At 27.3% G+C, this 15,939-nt stretch overlaps 2 protein-coding genes across 2 annotated transcripts; both read left to right on the top strand.

The window, feature by feature from the left end:
- The first annotated feature begins 245 nt into the window (after nucleotides 1-245).
- LOC119675597 lies at nucleotides 246-7,605 on the top strand. Its single transcript, XM_038086803.1, has 8 exons — nucleotides 246-623; nucleotides 693-1,183; nucleotides 1,782-2,148; nucleotides 2,256-2,446; nucleotides 5,828-6,062; nucleotides 6,145-6,635; nucleotides 6,897-7,263; nucleotides 7,320-7,605. The coding sequence occupies exons 1-8, from the start codon at nucleotides 425-427 to the stop codon at nucleotides 7,508-7,510; spliced, it is 2,532 nt and encodes an 843-aa protein (XP_037942731.1). The 5' UTR covers nucleotides 246-424; the 3' UTR covers nucleotides 7,511-7,605.
- Nucleotides 7,606-14,747: 7,142 nt separating this feature from the next.
- On the top strand, nucleotides 14,748-15,556 carry LOC119675596. The gene is made up of 3 exons (XM_038086802.1): nucleotides 14,748-14,800; nucleotides 14,919-15,160; nucleotides 15,217-15,556. Exons 1-3 carry the CDS (start codon nucleotides 14,748-14,750, stop codon nucleotides 15,402-15,404), a joined length of 483 nt encoding a protein of 160 aa, XP_037942730.1. The 3' UTR covers nucleotides 15,405-15,556.
- The last annotated feature ends 383 nt before the right edge of the window (nucleotides 15,557-15,939 follow it).

Here is a 15,939-nt window from a genome sequence, read left to right as displayed (position 1 = left end):
ATGGATTGGACAGCCTAACATGTTATTTCTAATTGATTCTCTCATTCTCATTCTCTGTTTCTCTCAAACGCAAATATTTTTTAAAAGCTTTCTGTCAAACTATGTATATCAACAAAATTAATAACCTGTTGCTCTACTCTTTACCCAGTACATTGTCGTTCTTTTAGGTTTTTATTTGTTTAAATTATGTATTTTGTTGTTGTTTAAGTTTTTGGTAAACATATATAAAACGCACCGAAAATCGTTCACTATGCCGAAGTGATTAACTCAGTTGCTGAAGAGTATCTCGAAATTATTTACAATAATTCTCTAAAATTTGTCTATAGAAGCTTTTTCTCTACTATAAATTCAGTTTACTTTCGTCATTCCAGCAAAATAGTTTCAGTTTTTAAATTGCGCTGTTTGTTTTTCGAACTTGTAAAAAATGTCTGCTGAAAATGGAACTGCACCAACTGGTCCACAAATACCAGAATGGATTAAGAAAGAATTATTCGAACAGCTTCTTAAGGACAATTTAGAAGGTTTCAAAGCAATTAAAAGCTTCAAAGCACTACCAGCACTTTCGGCAGGAGAAAATTATGCGACACTAATGTTGCGTGTGGAAATAGAAGCCGAACTAATAGGTGAGTGCATACTTGTGACAACAACATATCACAACATACCTATATTCTAACTAAATTAACTAATCTTAGATGGCAAAACTAAGTCAGTCTCATATATGATGAAGCTACCCCATGAGAGTGAGGCATTTAAAGAAATGATGAAACATTTTAATTTATTCGAATCGGAATACAAAGCTTATACTGAAGCAGTACCTGATATGGAGCGTTTGTATAAGAATGCTGGCATTGATATTAAATTTGGAGCAAAGGTCTATAAGTTAAATACTGACAAGAATTATATTTTATTAGAGGATTTACGTCCTGCTGGTTTTAAAAATGCCAACCGCTTAGAGGGACTCAATATGGAGCACACCAAATGTGTGCTTAAGAAAATGGCTCAGTGGCATGCAGCGTCTGCGGTTAAAGTGGAAACAGAAGGCAAATATGCCGATATATTTCAAATGGGCCCATTTACTGAAAACAATCGTGCACTAATGAAAAGTATGAATGATTCATTGTACGGCATGTTTGTGAAGTGTTTAAAGAATTACGAAGGACATGAGTTGTATTTGGAGAGCATAGTAAGTGATTTATATAAGTTGAATCAAAGTGAAGCGAATCAGAGTGTATTTACAAAACTGCAATAAATTAGATAAGATTCGAATCAGATTTTGATAATCCTAGTCCTAGATAATCCTAGATACTAGCCTAGTCCAAAAATGGTAGTAAATTCGTCACCATTACTTCATGTAGTCATCGAATATCAAACTTTTTTATCACACCAGAATATTGCGATGCCATTTTGTGATATAATTTTGTAATCCAATCTATATTGTATATTATACAATTGAGGTTTTTCTTTTTAAGATTTTCCTCGTTTTTCATTTTTAAATTCTCATGTTCATATGGATATATGAACATTTCCAATTTCATTAATCTTTTAAAGTTTGTTTGATACACATAAATCCAAGGAGGGCAATTTAGAGATGTAAGAATTATCAATAAAGTTAATATATTCGTGGAAAGCATATAATACATGTAAAGTAGAAAAAAGCCCATTGTACTATTATAAACTTAATGTACTGCCTTATATTAATTTAATAATGCTAATGCTTTTTATTATTACTGTTTAGCTTTAATAATATCATACAAATCAATTAATATTAAATTCTTTTTAAGGAAAAATTGGTGCCAAATTTAATTGACATATCGTTAGAAATGAGTAAACCAAAACCCAATGAATTCAATGTGCTAAATCATGGCGATTGCTGGACGAATAATATAATGTTTCAATACGATGCGTTCGGTAAAATAAAAGAAACTTATTTCGTCGACTTACAAATGCCTAAATATGGAACGCCAGCACAAGATTTATTATACTTTTTATTATCATCTACCTGTTTTGATATTAAATTAAAACAATTCGAGTACCTGATCAAATATTACCATGACAATTTAATAGAAAATTTAACACAACTTAAATATCCGAAAAAACTACCCACACTAAGAGAAATTCATATAGCTCTCTATAAGTATGGAATTTGGGGTAAGTGATATTAAATGATCTATAAATAGAACATAGCATTTGCTGCTTTCTGCACACATACATTCTTATGAATATTCCCCTATATATTTTTTTAATTTTATGTAAAGGTTTCATGACAGTTGCTGGTGTTATGGCAGCAGTACTTCTGGATCCTACAGATAGCGCAAGTTTTGATAACTTCTTAGCAGACACTGATGATGGTATGAAGTTCAAAATGTTAATGTACACCAATAGCAGATATCGTAAACATTGTGAAGCTATACTTCCTTGGCTATATAAACGTGGTGCTTTAGAATATTAAATCGATAATTTAAATTAAAAATATTAATATTATTTATGTGAGAATATATGTTTAATATTTATAAATGTATATAAATATGTGTAATTAATGTAAATAAAACATAATATTAGTAAATATATGACTTAATTGTTTTTATCATATTTTATTTTATTTCATATGTTAGCTATTAATATAAAATATAGTAAAATGATTACGTATTGAAACCCCTCGAATATATTGTTTTGCAAGTAATCGTGATTATTTACGTTATCACAATTACTGATACAAAACAAAGCATAGATACATATATATATTTATAAGTGCAATGAATACAACTTTTTTATATACTTAAATATCTTATCTGAAATTACTGCAAAAGAACCATAATAGAAATTCAAATATTAATTATTTGAAGTCTGATATCATACTATTAAAGATATATTCATAACTCCTATTCAAATTAATGTAAATGGAAAATATTAACATAAGAATAAGAATACCATCAAACTTAGCAATCTTACTATATTTTGAGATATTAAATCGGGATCTACATATATAGGTCAGCACTCAGCACTCAACTACGGCACTCAGTTATTTTTATTGGATGTGGTGTTTTATTTGTTATTATTTTTTTTTTGTGGATGAACTACATCTCGATACATCTATACTATTTAGATCAAAAAGCTAAAATATGTAATTTATGACTTTAAGCTCTTGTAGAACATTATGCAAATGACACACTCTCTTTTACTACTAAATATAAATGCTTTTAACTATTTCATTTTTTTTAGACAACTTCAATCATTTTTTCTCAAATTGGTGAGCATTAATTATTAACAATATTTATTTTACACATTCGCAGTTTTTCTCTTTAAAATTTTATAAATATACCAGAAAATAACATGTACTTTACTGGCACGAAAATTAACCTTTAATAAATAAAAAACTGGAAATTTTATATAATGTATATAATTATATATTTGATATTGTCAATTATTAGTAAATTATTTTAGCATAGCAAGGGGAAGTACGTTATAATAAAAATTATAGAGTATGTAATTACTACAAATTACATCATTTTTGAAATCATGCACAGTCGGTTGAGTTATTATTCCATTCACACATTTGAATCATATATAAAAATATATATAGGTGGTTCTTCATCATTATGACAATTTCAATTTATTTGTCCGTGAAACTGTCTGCTGTGTGCTGTATGACTATCTGTTGATCTTTTCTCGCGCTAGTAATTTACTCACGATTGTTTTATAATCTAATGAAACTTAATGCAGACTCCCAGTCAATGTTAACAAAATATGAAAGGAAAAATTTACCTAGACAATGTACTGCTTATAAAAACAACTTCTGAAACTCTTGTAATATATGTATAATTCTAATGGAATTAACATCAAAAACGAAATTTGGGGATAAATCCAATATCGCTCAATAATATAAATGAAAATGTATAAGAAATTAGTGATTTATAATAAATCTATATGTGTGAAAGTTATTGATGCTTCGATAAATAAATAAAATAAAATTAATTTCTCGTTTTTAAGAAGTTAGTATTGAAGCTATTGAAGTTAGTATTCACTATTAGATTTAGCACTATTAGAATTTATGTTTAAATATTTCTTTATTTTAAATCTTAAAATGCCTTTTTGCATTTTTAGTTATAATTAAAAATTTGATTAAATTTATAATCGTTAAAAATTTTCAGATAGTGCAAACTCGATAGCAAAATGAATTAATTTTAACATATGTGAATCTACAGGAAAGAGCACTTATAAAAACATAAATTGATAATAAAAAGAAATTAATACACTCATTCAAGATATACAGTATATGTTTTTACATTATGAAAGAATATAATGAAAAATGGACTGTTAGTCAAATTAAGAAAAAGTAAATAATTTAATAAAAATTAAATATTGATTACTTATAGCAAAAATTTAAAAAAAGTATTTTATAAAATAATATCTATAACTAAAAATAAATAAAACATTGTATATACCATATTATGCATACTTTTCTAAAAAATTTCGATTGGTGACCAGGTTAGTGTCTCCTAGTATATTACCAGATCAAACTCTTTCTTTATCGCTCAAACAACCAAAAGTCTTCCGATCTCGTAGGAGAATATTTCCAAATATTAGAAGAAATCCCTTGGCAAACAGATATGTGTAGTTGTCTAATTTGTATTAATTATTGAAATTAGATTAAATGATTTGTTCTTTTTTTATATAGTATTATTATTGTTTATTATTTTTTTTATTTATTTTTATATTAATAAATATATAAATATATACAAATTAATATAAATAAATAAATATATATATATATAACTATATAAACAAATAAAATAAAGGTATATATAAATTGGAAATTTTGTCTTCCCTAACATAGTTTCTTTGAAAGTTCAATTTATTTTCGTATGTTCATGACAGAACCTTGCCGTTTTTGAAGAATTCTTTTATTTTGTTATGCAATTTTAAGAAACACAAATATTCAATACAGAATGATTTTTTATACAAACTTTTAATATCAAAATATATGTTTTCATTTCATTCCACTGCGCCAAATATTAAGATACGTCACTGTTCAAATGGAAAGCAACAACAATTAGTAGTTATAACTATAACTAGGGTACGTACCTACTTAAGAAAATGTCTGACATGAAAAATGATAGGGAATTCTAGAATATCTCCATAAGACACAAAGTTAATAATCGGAAAATATGTCTAACTAAACAGACCAAACCATTTTTCAGATTCTCATAAATTTTACTATTTATAAAAAAATATATAATATATTTATATAATTATAAAATGTTATAATTGTATAATGTTATATTATTATAAATATATTATGTTATAAAAAAAGTTTATATGTTACTTTTTTCAATATTTTTCTTGTATCTGCAAAATTATTTCGCACAACATATAATAGATCTTATAAAAACCTATAAGACACCTTTTTTTATTTATTTATAACCTGAGTACTTTAATTATAGAAATGTACAAATATATTTAATAAAAAAGAGTTTTAGTTCTCTTTACTCAAATATAAGTAATGCTCTCTAATTTTGAGTTGTAGACTAAACTGTCAAGTAATGAGAACAATTTTAAATGGTCTATTGTGTCAAATTAGTTTAGATATTCCCGTACATGCGTGACTTTACGAATATGTATATGACGAAAATACTGGGGAAGTACATATCAACAATTTGGCAAAAAGCTTTCAAATCTATTTGTTTACTTTTTATGTTTATTTTAGTGAAAAAACAACACATTTTTGTACATGAAAAAATATTATCAGTCTTGTGCTATTAGTAAAAGTTGATAGAGGTATTTTTTCTCCTTAAACGAAGATATTAAATAATTTTTATTTTCTATATTGTATTTAAAATTAAAACATAGTGAAAAGTTTGCAATGGTTGAAACAGTACCAGTATCTTCAAAAACTCCACTGAAATTGCCTAATTGGCTGCAGGCAAGTCTTTTCGAAGATATTCTTAAAAAAAATGTACCGAATTACAAAAGCATCAAAAACTTTCAAGTTCAAGAAGCTTTAAAAGCAGGCGAAAATTTTGCCACACAAATGCTGCAGATTGAAATAGAAGTAACTTTACTAGGTAATATTAAATTTGAGTTTAAATTTATATTTTAAATTCTTATAAAAAAAATGCATTCATTGCTGACATTCATTCCTTGCAGATGATAAAACAAAGACTGTATCCTTTATGTTAAAGCTTCCACATGACAGCATTGTCTTCAAGCATATGTTAAAACTACATAATGTCTTTTATATCGAGTCCAGTATGTATACAGAAATTATACCGGAATTGGAAGCACTATATCGTGATGCAGGACTTGAAGTTAAATTTGGTCCTGAATTTTATAAATTGAAATCTACAGAAAACTACATACTATTGGAGGACTTACGTCCTCGTGGTTTTAAAAATGCTAATCGCTTAGAGGGATTTGACACAGCCCATACCTCTTGTACGCTGAAGAAATTAGCTCAGTATCATGCCGCATCGGCAACACGTGTAGCAGTCAAAGGACCTTATCCAGATCTATATAATATTGGCTTTTATACTGAAGCGAATCATTTCTTTATAGACCAAATGAATGATAGCATAGCAAAACATTTTAGAGAGTCTATGATAACCTATCAAGGTTATGAAACGTATAAGGAAAGTGTGGTAAGTAGATTTAAATGATTAAAAAGAGTAATTTCATAAATAAATTAAAATGATTTAGACTTTTAAGAATGCATTTATTCTGTTTATAGATTAATATTAAATCGTTAGTTTATGAACATTTTATTTCACTTCTAATTTTAAAATATGCCATACCCCATATGTTCTTTGGTGGTATATATTTTCACAATATTTTCAACGAGTATTATGCTTTCATTTCTCATAAAAAATAATATCATTATTTCTCTTACATGCTTCTTCAAGGAACAATTGCAATCCAAACTAACAGATGATCTCTATAAAATTACTAAAGTTGATGCAAGTGAATTTAATGTGTTAAATCATGGTGATTTCTGGTGCAATAATATTATGTTTCAATATGATGCCTTTGGTAAAATCAAGGAAACCTATTTTGTAGATTTCCAATTACCAAAATATGGCTCTCCCTCACAGGATTTATTCTACATATTAATATCGTCAACCCAGTTTGACATTAAACTGAAACAGTTTGATTACTTTATTAAATACTATCACGAACATTTAATAGAACATCTAAAACTATTGAACTATCCAAAGCAACTGCCCACTTTGAGAGATTTACAGCTACAGCTCTGCAAATATGGACTATGGGGTTATCTCTATAATACATGTAATATATTATAAAGAAAAACTAATAAATATTTCTAGGTTACCTTACCGCAACTGGTGTTATGGGCACAGTACTAATGGAATCTACTGAAGATTCAGAAGCCAAAAAAATACTTGGTGATGCCGCTGCTGGAGAGAGATTTAAGAGGCTTGCGCTTACAAATGACAGATATCGGAAACATATTGAACCTTTAATGCAATGGCTACTAAATCGCGGTGCACTGGAGTGATAATTATCAATTGTTTACGTCAACTATTTTTTATTATTAACTTAAACTTGTGATTTCTGCAAAAATTTTTATAATAATTTTGATCAGCTTGATAATCAAACTTTTATATACGTTTTGTTAAATATAGTTTTCTATAATAAAACAATATAAAGTCAGATAATACTTACAAGCACAGTTAAGGAATTTGATATGAATTTAAAAAAGTTTATAGCTTTACTTCCAATGAAATTATTAAAATTCTTAGAAAAATGCACTGTTTTTATTTTACTTTCGTATATGAAAGATTAGTTTTAAATGTTGATCTAAATTTAATATAATATATTATAATATTACAATTACGTTTATAATACTCATAATATTTACAAGTTAATTATGCATACCATAAATGATCTATATAATCTCGATTCATAAATAATTTACTATTTCTGTTTAAAACATAAAAAAATTTAGCAGTTGATAAAATATTTGTTGTGAAATTTTGCTAGAAAGGTAATACCATACCTGGAAAGGGTTTTTCAGATTTTGATTTTGATTTTGATTTTGATTTTAATCTGCTTCATACATTTTTTCTCCTTAATTTTTTCCTAGATCAAATAATTTACGTACTAAGAAACGGATCACCTGTTAATAAATTTTAAACAGTTGGAGAGTTTTAGTATAGGAGAATTTAAATGCTTGACAACTTCTATATTACAATTATTTTTATATTGTAGTTATTTTTGGGAGTTAGTATAACCTATTATATATCTCTATAGGCTTATAAATTTATTACGATTATACTATGCTATATTTAGGTATCTATTAAAGTGATTAATGGAGTTAAGTTTGAAGTATTAGACATTAGTCTATATATTTAGTTAATTATATGTATTTTAAGCTAATTTTATTAATAATAAAATCAAACCCATGGTAGTTAGCTTTCCATATAAGATGAATATTTGATAAACAAGACCTTTATTGAAACGGTTAATAAGAGGCAAATGCATAAATTTTATAATAGCATTAAGCCCAGAGCATATTTTTCATTTAAACATGTACCAAATTGATTTTTATTACTGAATGGCTTTAACTGATGATAAAGTCATTTGTTGTCAGCAACATTTCTTGACCTATTTAATAAATATATATCAACTAATGGAGATGCAGATATTAACTGTCACATGTTAAGACAAGTATTTTGCAAACATCACAAATACAGTTTGTGCTTCTTAAAAATAAAACATAAGAAACCTGCCTAGAATATGTTACAATATAAAGAAATAAACTGCAGTCTAGAATATGTGCAATGTATAAATACATTAGAAAAATTCTATTAAGATCCGCATTGCTATATACAGATTTAGATTTATTCATTCTTTTACAAATCGGGCAACTTTCGGACATTTCCGATTTAGCTGAAATTTTTTTTATAAGATCCTTTCATAAAATAAGAATACCCGTACCTTGGGAAAAAAATTTGTAATTTTTTCCCTAAGAGATATGAACCAATGGGGTTTTGTCAATTAACATTGTAGACACATTCTTAAACGACCATATCTCAGACTCCATAAATGATAGAAACTTGAAATTTATTGCGTTTTAAAAATAATTGATTGAATTTTTAAGAAATAATTTAAACAATTAATATTGTTTATATTTAAGTACTAATATTAACCGTTAAATTTCAAAAAAAAATTTTCCAATAATGAGGTCATTCTTGCCAAAATCCATCCGATTTGTGAAAGATTGACCCATATGCAAATTACTAATTCTGCTCTATTTACAACTAACTTTAATTAATACTTTTTAAATGTTATTTATAGTATAACCAATTTACCGAGAGCATTCCATACCAACACCTTTGTTTATAATTGAACAAATAGATTGCCAATTACATTAAATCTAAAATAATAACAAAGCTCATAGTAAGGTGTATATTTTTTTTAAAATTATGTTATTTGCATTTGACAAATACTGGCTAGGCAAATATTTTTATATTTAAAAAGGGAGTAATTTTTTATAAATTTATTATAATGCAATTATTGGCAAGTCATGTGTACTCACTTTACTATGCGACTAGCGTCTTATTTGCTTTTATTGTTGAAGTACATGTGTACAACTAAATTTTATAAGATCAAATAAGGCATGGACTTATTAATATTCAATTAACATATGTAAATAAATGTGATAAAAATATTTATTTATTCTAAGGTGAGTCTTGACTCATTCTCTGAGGCAAATTCTGATATTCCATTTGATATACTCGTAAGCTCACACTATCAAATTGGCCAATATCAGCAAACAAATAAACAAACAAACGAAATTATGCATTTGAAACTCTATCTATATCAAACTATATCACATGTCTATAATTGGAGATATTCTATTCCATAATTATTGTCGCTATAAAAGAAAGTGGGAACTAAAAATGGTAAAAAAAAGTTATCAATCAAACAATTGAAATATCTCAAATAAAAGCATTCGCAATCGATTTGATTACTTGGCACTTACGTTAGTCGTTTGATTTTGGGGTTGGGTATTTCGTTACCTTATTTGTTAATGTTATAAATTAACCTTTTTAATAATTTGATAAGAATATTTTCCTATGAATTCATGTTCTTAGCCAAAAGCAGCTTAACTGGTAAGGCATACGAAATGTTAATTGGCTTGCAACAGTTCAGTGGGATTTTTGCATTTGAAAGGTAAAAACTGTGGAATATTGAATATAGTAAAATTAAATAAAATTTCCATTTAAAATACAATTGTTTATACAGTTTGATAAATTAATTTTCTTTTAACATTTTCTGAATCTTATCAGTTTCATAGAAATCTATTGTGTACCAAATTCACTCAGGCATTTTATAGATTGCTGTCGCTGGCAACTTCCCTGCATATTTTAGTTAGTCGTGTTGTTGAATAAAAAAACTAAAGTGAGCTGTGTTATGTTTTTCTATAAATAAAAATTTGTGTAATTAATTATTTAAGTGACATAAATTACAAAATCAATAAAATTAATTCAACACTTCAAGTACTTTCATAATTTAATATTTTTATACTTAATTAAACGATTAAATTTAGTAAGTTATTCCTTACACTTTTGATAACTGTTGACTCAACTTCCAAACATATTAATTTCTTTAATTCAAATTTTTTCATTACCATAAATTATATCAAAAAAAAATAAAAACTGTAAACCTTTATCAATTATTATTGTTATCAAATTGCTGAAGTGATTTAAGTTAACTAAGTTTAAAGTTTATAATAGCGATTGTTTTAAGTGCTGCTGTTTTGACTAATATGCATATACATATTTTTAATTTACAGGAAAATATAATAAGTGATAAGGTTACTTTTAAAGTAAATATTAAAATTTCAACCCCCTGCACACTTAAGCACCGCCTTTTTATTAAGAGCGACATCTGGTGGTGAAATTTTGCAATATATAAATATATAACAGTTGCCCCAAGCATGGACTTAAACCGAATGAGCAAAATGAAATGTTGTATAAAAATCAAACCTTCTACCAAGAAATGTAAACTATTATTAATAATACTACCTTTGAATTCTACTAATACTTTTAAATACTAATTCAAAAAGTGAATTAACATTATATAAGATCATAGTAAATAAATAGTTAAATAAAGTAGTGGATGTATGGTATATAAAAAATAAAGCCACGAAAGAAGGATTTCTCATTGTCTGCATGGATGAAGCAGTTGTTTCTTTGATCTTCGATTTAATTTATATTAAAATTGTTCATTTATTGAAATATACTCATTCCTTACAAGAACTGTATGCATAGACTCTCATCCACAATGATCATATAGTTTATTTATATAGTATGCAGGTTGATTTAAATAAAAATTATTTTTCTAGAATAAAAAATAAATCCTATCATCTCTTACTACTGCTATATGAAAGTTCAACTCTTCACAAAAAAACTATCCCATTATCCTACCAGTTCCAAATGCAATAGAAAATATTATTTCTTAGAAATACTTTCGCTTCTAGTGCTATATAGCAACTGCAACTAAATATTATAAAACTAAATGAAGAATATGCTTATTAAAGACAGCTTTGCTCATTTAATTATCGTCCAGCTAAAACAGAGAGACTTTTTTGGTTTCATTAGAATAATAGGATAATGAAACATTTTCTATACCGTATCATTATTGATAAAAACTGGATATATCATGTGAATATTAAATAAAAATTCATTATCTGTAGCGATACCTAATTATATGCTCTCGAAACTATGAGCTCTTTAAGCGAATTAAAACAATCGATCAATTCAATGAGCGGTTGTCACCCCATTAATAACTTTTTTATCAAAGGATAAGAATTAAATCATAATAATATGAGATAAAACTAAATGCAACTATAACTGCGGCATATATATGTGTCGACTAAATAAATAATTGCAGGTATCATGCCAAAACACTAAAAATCTGGCTTTCGAAAAGAAGAAAAATTATTTGATAGTGCGAACTCATCAAAGAAGATCTAATATAGGAAAATTGACATAGTCGGTATTGAGAAAGCTAAAAAAATATTAATAATTGCTAGTATTAATATTTAAATTACAATATGTTCAACTGTATTTGAAATTAACTTTAGTATCAAATAAATAATGTGTTTAGTACTGTTTAATGAAGCGATAACAAAACGACGTCAACTAATTAATATATAAGGCTCCACAATATTCTTTATGTTAATAAAAAAAAATATTGAAAAAAAAGTAATTGACGTAAAACTGAATTTTTCCTGCAAATCTTCCCTGTCCACCTATAAAATCTATAAGTAAAAGTTCTATAATTCAGTTGACTTCAAAAATGTGTGACAATAATAATCAAGTAAAGCTAATATTAAATAAAAGAATACAAGCAGGTTATAATAACCAACATAGTGGCGGCCTCAATGAAAACAAGGAACACAAAGTAAAAGTGGAGATAGTTAGATAAATATAGGCTTAAGTCCTCGAAGAACCGTTTCCACTTAAGATGATTATTTTCAAAGTAAACTTTGTTTCTAATTTAGTGTTCCCTTGTGATGTGATTAGATTCACCACAATATATTATTCCTTCGTTATTTTCTATTACCTACCTGTCGATTCTCTTGTTTTCTATATATTCTCTATATGATTTTCTACCTTATATTTATTTTTATTCTCTCATCTCTATGATTCTTTTTGTTTAATAATTTAGACTTTGGTACCATTCAAAACTATTTTATTTTTGTACAGTATTTGTAGAAGATTCTCATACGATATTTTAAGAACTAAACAAATCGTGTTAGTCTTTATTATATTTTATTAATTTTTTATTTTTTAACTTTACAATTTAACATAATAGATGGGCTAATAGATCTAAACTGATCCATTGAATGACCTGTATAACCTATTTATGTAATAAGCTTATGTAAAAGTTATTGCTCTGAATTGTATATTCAAAAATTATACTTTTCTAATTATTTTTCCTTGCAGTTCATAATGGCACCTATAGCAAACGGATCTGCAGCACAATTGCTGATCGAGAACAATTTACCACTATGGCTGGACACTGTGAAGTTACAAAAGGCAGTGCAAAAGAAATTAGGAAATTTCAATTTAATCAAATCCATAAACATTGAGGATCACATTAAGTCCGAAGAAGATTTTTCATCACTTATGCTTCGCATCAATGTGGAAGTAGAAGTTGATGGTAGGTACCTATTACTATAAAAGTGGAAAATATATACCTATACATTCAAACATTAATGGAACGAACTGGCTAAATTTATGCGCATATTTTAATCAAGCGATAAAATATAGGCAACAAATTATAGTTGAGATCTTTTAACCGCACTTATGTATGCACACCAACAATATATACTAATTATAACATCAAACTCACTACAAGATTAGAGGGATTAGAAAAGTAGGCAATCGCTAGATAAAGCTGACGACATTAGTCACAGCTTTAAGTAAAAAATGTATAAAGTATGGATAATGATTGTATGTTTTTTTAAATTATTAATAAAGAAAAAAAATTATTATTATTACATTCAAACATTCAATACAATCAAAAAAAATTATAGCAATCGCAACTGTAATAAAAATAAAATTATTATTGGCTTTACTCTATCAGGAACATAGACTTGTTACATAGAATCTCCAACTATTTCTGTCTCTAGCAATATAACCTAATTCATTTAAAGATTTGCCGGTTTCATTTGTTATCGTTCTTCTCCAAGTGTTGCATAGTGTTCCTATGTGTCTGTTGCCTTGGGGCTTCCATTGAAGTGTTGTGTGGTGTACTTCCTCGTACGCTTAACTTGTGTGTTGATATCTTCTTGGTTTGTTCGTTGAAGTAGTTCCATATTTAAAATTCTACGTGGCCACTAAATTCTCGAAATATTACACAGGCATCTATATTGGACGGATTTTACACAGGCTTTGTAAACATGAATTTTTGTTTGAGGAGATATTTCATTTGAATTTCATACACTGCAAAGATTACTGAACGCTATTCTGATATTCTGCTATTCACATCTATGTGTATTAAAGTAAATACCCAAATTGCCTTTCAATAATGAAAGACCATCAACATATTTTTATATTTGGATCTTTATATGTTTGAAATATCATAAATACTCATGCAACCATTACTCTATCCATTTTATAAAAGTAACTATTAACTTTGATTAGTTTTTATTATATCAGCAATCACAAATATTCAACATATTCGCTAGTAAATGTATTATAATTTCAGCTGGAAATACCACCACTACTTCTTTTATATTGAAGGGGACAATTTCAATGGCGACCAAATAGAAGACGACTATTTCAGACATTGCTCAGATACCTGCATTTAGCTACCAAGAAGAGAAAAAATGATATCAATACATAATTCAGAACATTTCGAGACACTTTACACGGAGAATTAAGAATAGCAAAAAGTAATCTTGGCTCACAAGCATTTTCAATATTCTGAACACAGTTTGGATAGATTACATACCTGTTGGAACGAATTCTTGAACAGACAAATACTTTAAGCACGATAAAGGGTGCACACTCAATTGGAAAGCATATGAACGCATGCATTGAACAAACTGCAGAAATTCCATGCGCTTCGCTTCGTTATGTGGAAACACCACCTTTAGCATGTTTAGGCGAGAGTCACAGTTAAGCATCTGTCAGTGAATTCAATCGTATTTTGCTTGAAAAGGTGTCAATGCAATCTGATGATATTACTACCATTTTTTTGAAGAAATTGGAAAAATGGTGGATTATTTTCCAATACTCGCTGATGCGATCAGTATATCGATTGATCGGTATTACTTGAATTACAAAAGTTAATTCCCCGTGAATTATAACTGATGGACTCAAAATAAAATCAGAGGAATATGTTAGCATAAACAAATTAATGTATTCAGTTTATTGGATGCTCAGGAGCAAGATAGAAGACACAGTATTTTTAGATTTTCAAGTTGGAAAATATGGCTCACCAGCTAATGATTTGTATTATTTAATTTTATCTTCGGCCGATTTAAGCATAAAATACACAGAATTCGACTTTTTTGTTCGTTTCTACTACGACAAGCTAATTGAAAATCTGAAATTGCTGGAATATCATCGGCCACTACCTAAACTAAGGAGTTTACACAATACTCTACTCAAACACGGCTTGGCCGGTAAGTGTTTAATTAACATCAAATTATATTTTCAATTTTACCTTATTTGTTTATAGCTTATATGGTTGTATCGAAGGTGCTACCAATTATAATGTTGGACAAAACTGATAACAAACACTACTCAAATTGTTTAAATGACGAGACGAAAATGAGAGAACTCATGTACAAAAATCACAAATACGTGCAGGCCATGAATGAATTACTGCCATGGTTGGATAATCGCGGTTTGTTGGACTGGAAATGAGGAAGTTAATTTTTGACATCTTATTTTATTAAAAATTGTTCTGTTGAAAAAATTGTATTCCATGTCAAAGCTTTTTGTTTACAAAACGTTAATGTATTAATATTCTGTAATTAGAGACATATTTAAGGTTAAAATTATTTTAAAAATAATTTGTCATGTCATTAGAGTGTGTTTAATAAAAATATATATTTTAATCTTGAAAAAATCCCCACTATTTAAGCATATAAACAAAACTTTGGTTATTTGTTAAACACAATAACCAGATTCTAAGAACTGTGTGAACTAGTGTTGTTAATCTAAAAATAATTGCAACTTCTGATTTAATGACTGTAATTGTTATCTTCATGAATTAAGGAGTTGATTATATCATATATCAGAACACACTGACAAAAACAATGTAAATAATATAACATATTAGTTACATGTTTTTAATATATATATACGTTTTAAGTTAGATTATACAGGCGATCCTTATAAGAATTAAAGAGTTTAAGAATAACCTTGAAACTTTGGCAAAACCTGATATACTCTTCAG

Source organism: Teleopsis dalmanni, chromosome 2 (genome assembly GCF_002237135.1).
Source record: "Teleopsis dalmanni isolate 2A chromosome 2, ASM223713v2, whole genome shotgun sequence".
Lineage (NCBI taxonomy): Eukaryota > Metazoa > Arthropoda > Insecta > Diptera > Diopsidae > Teleopsis > Teleopsis dalmanni.
This window is presented reverse-complemented; position numbering and strand designations above follow the sequence as displayed.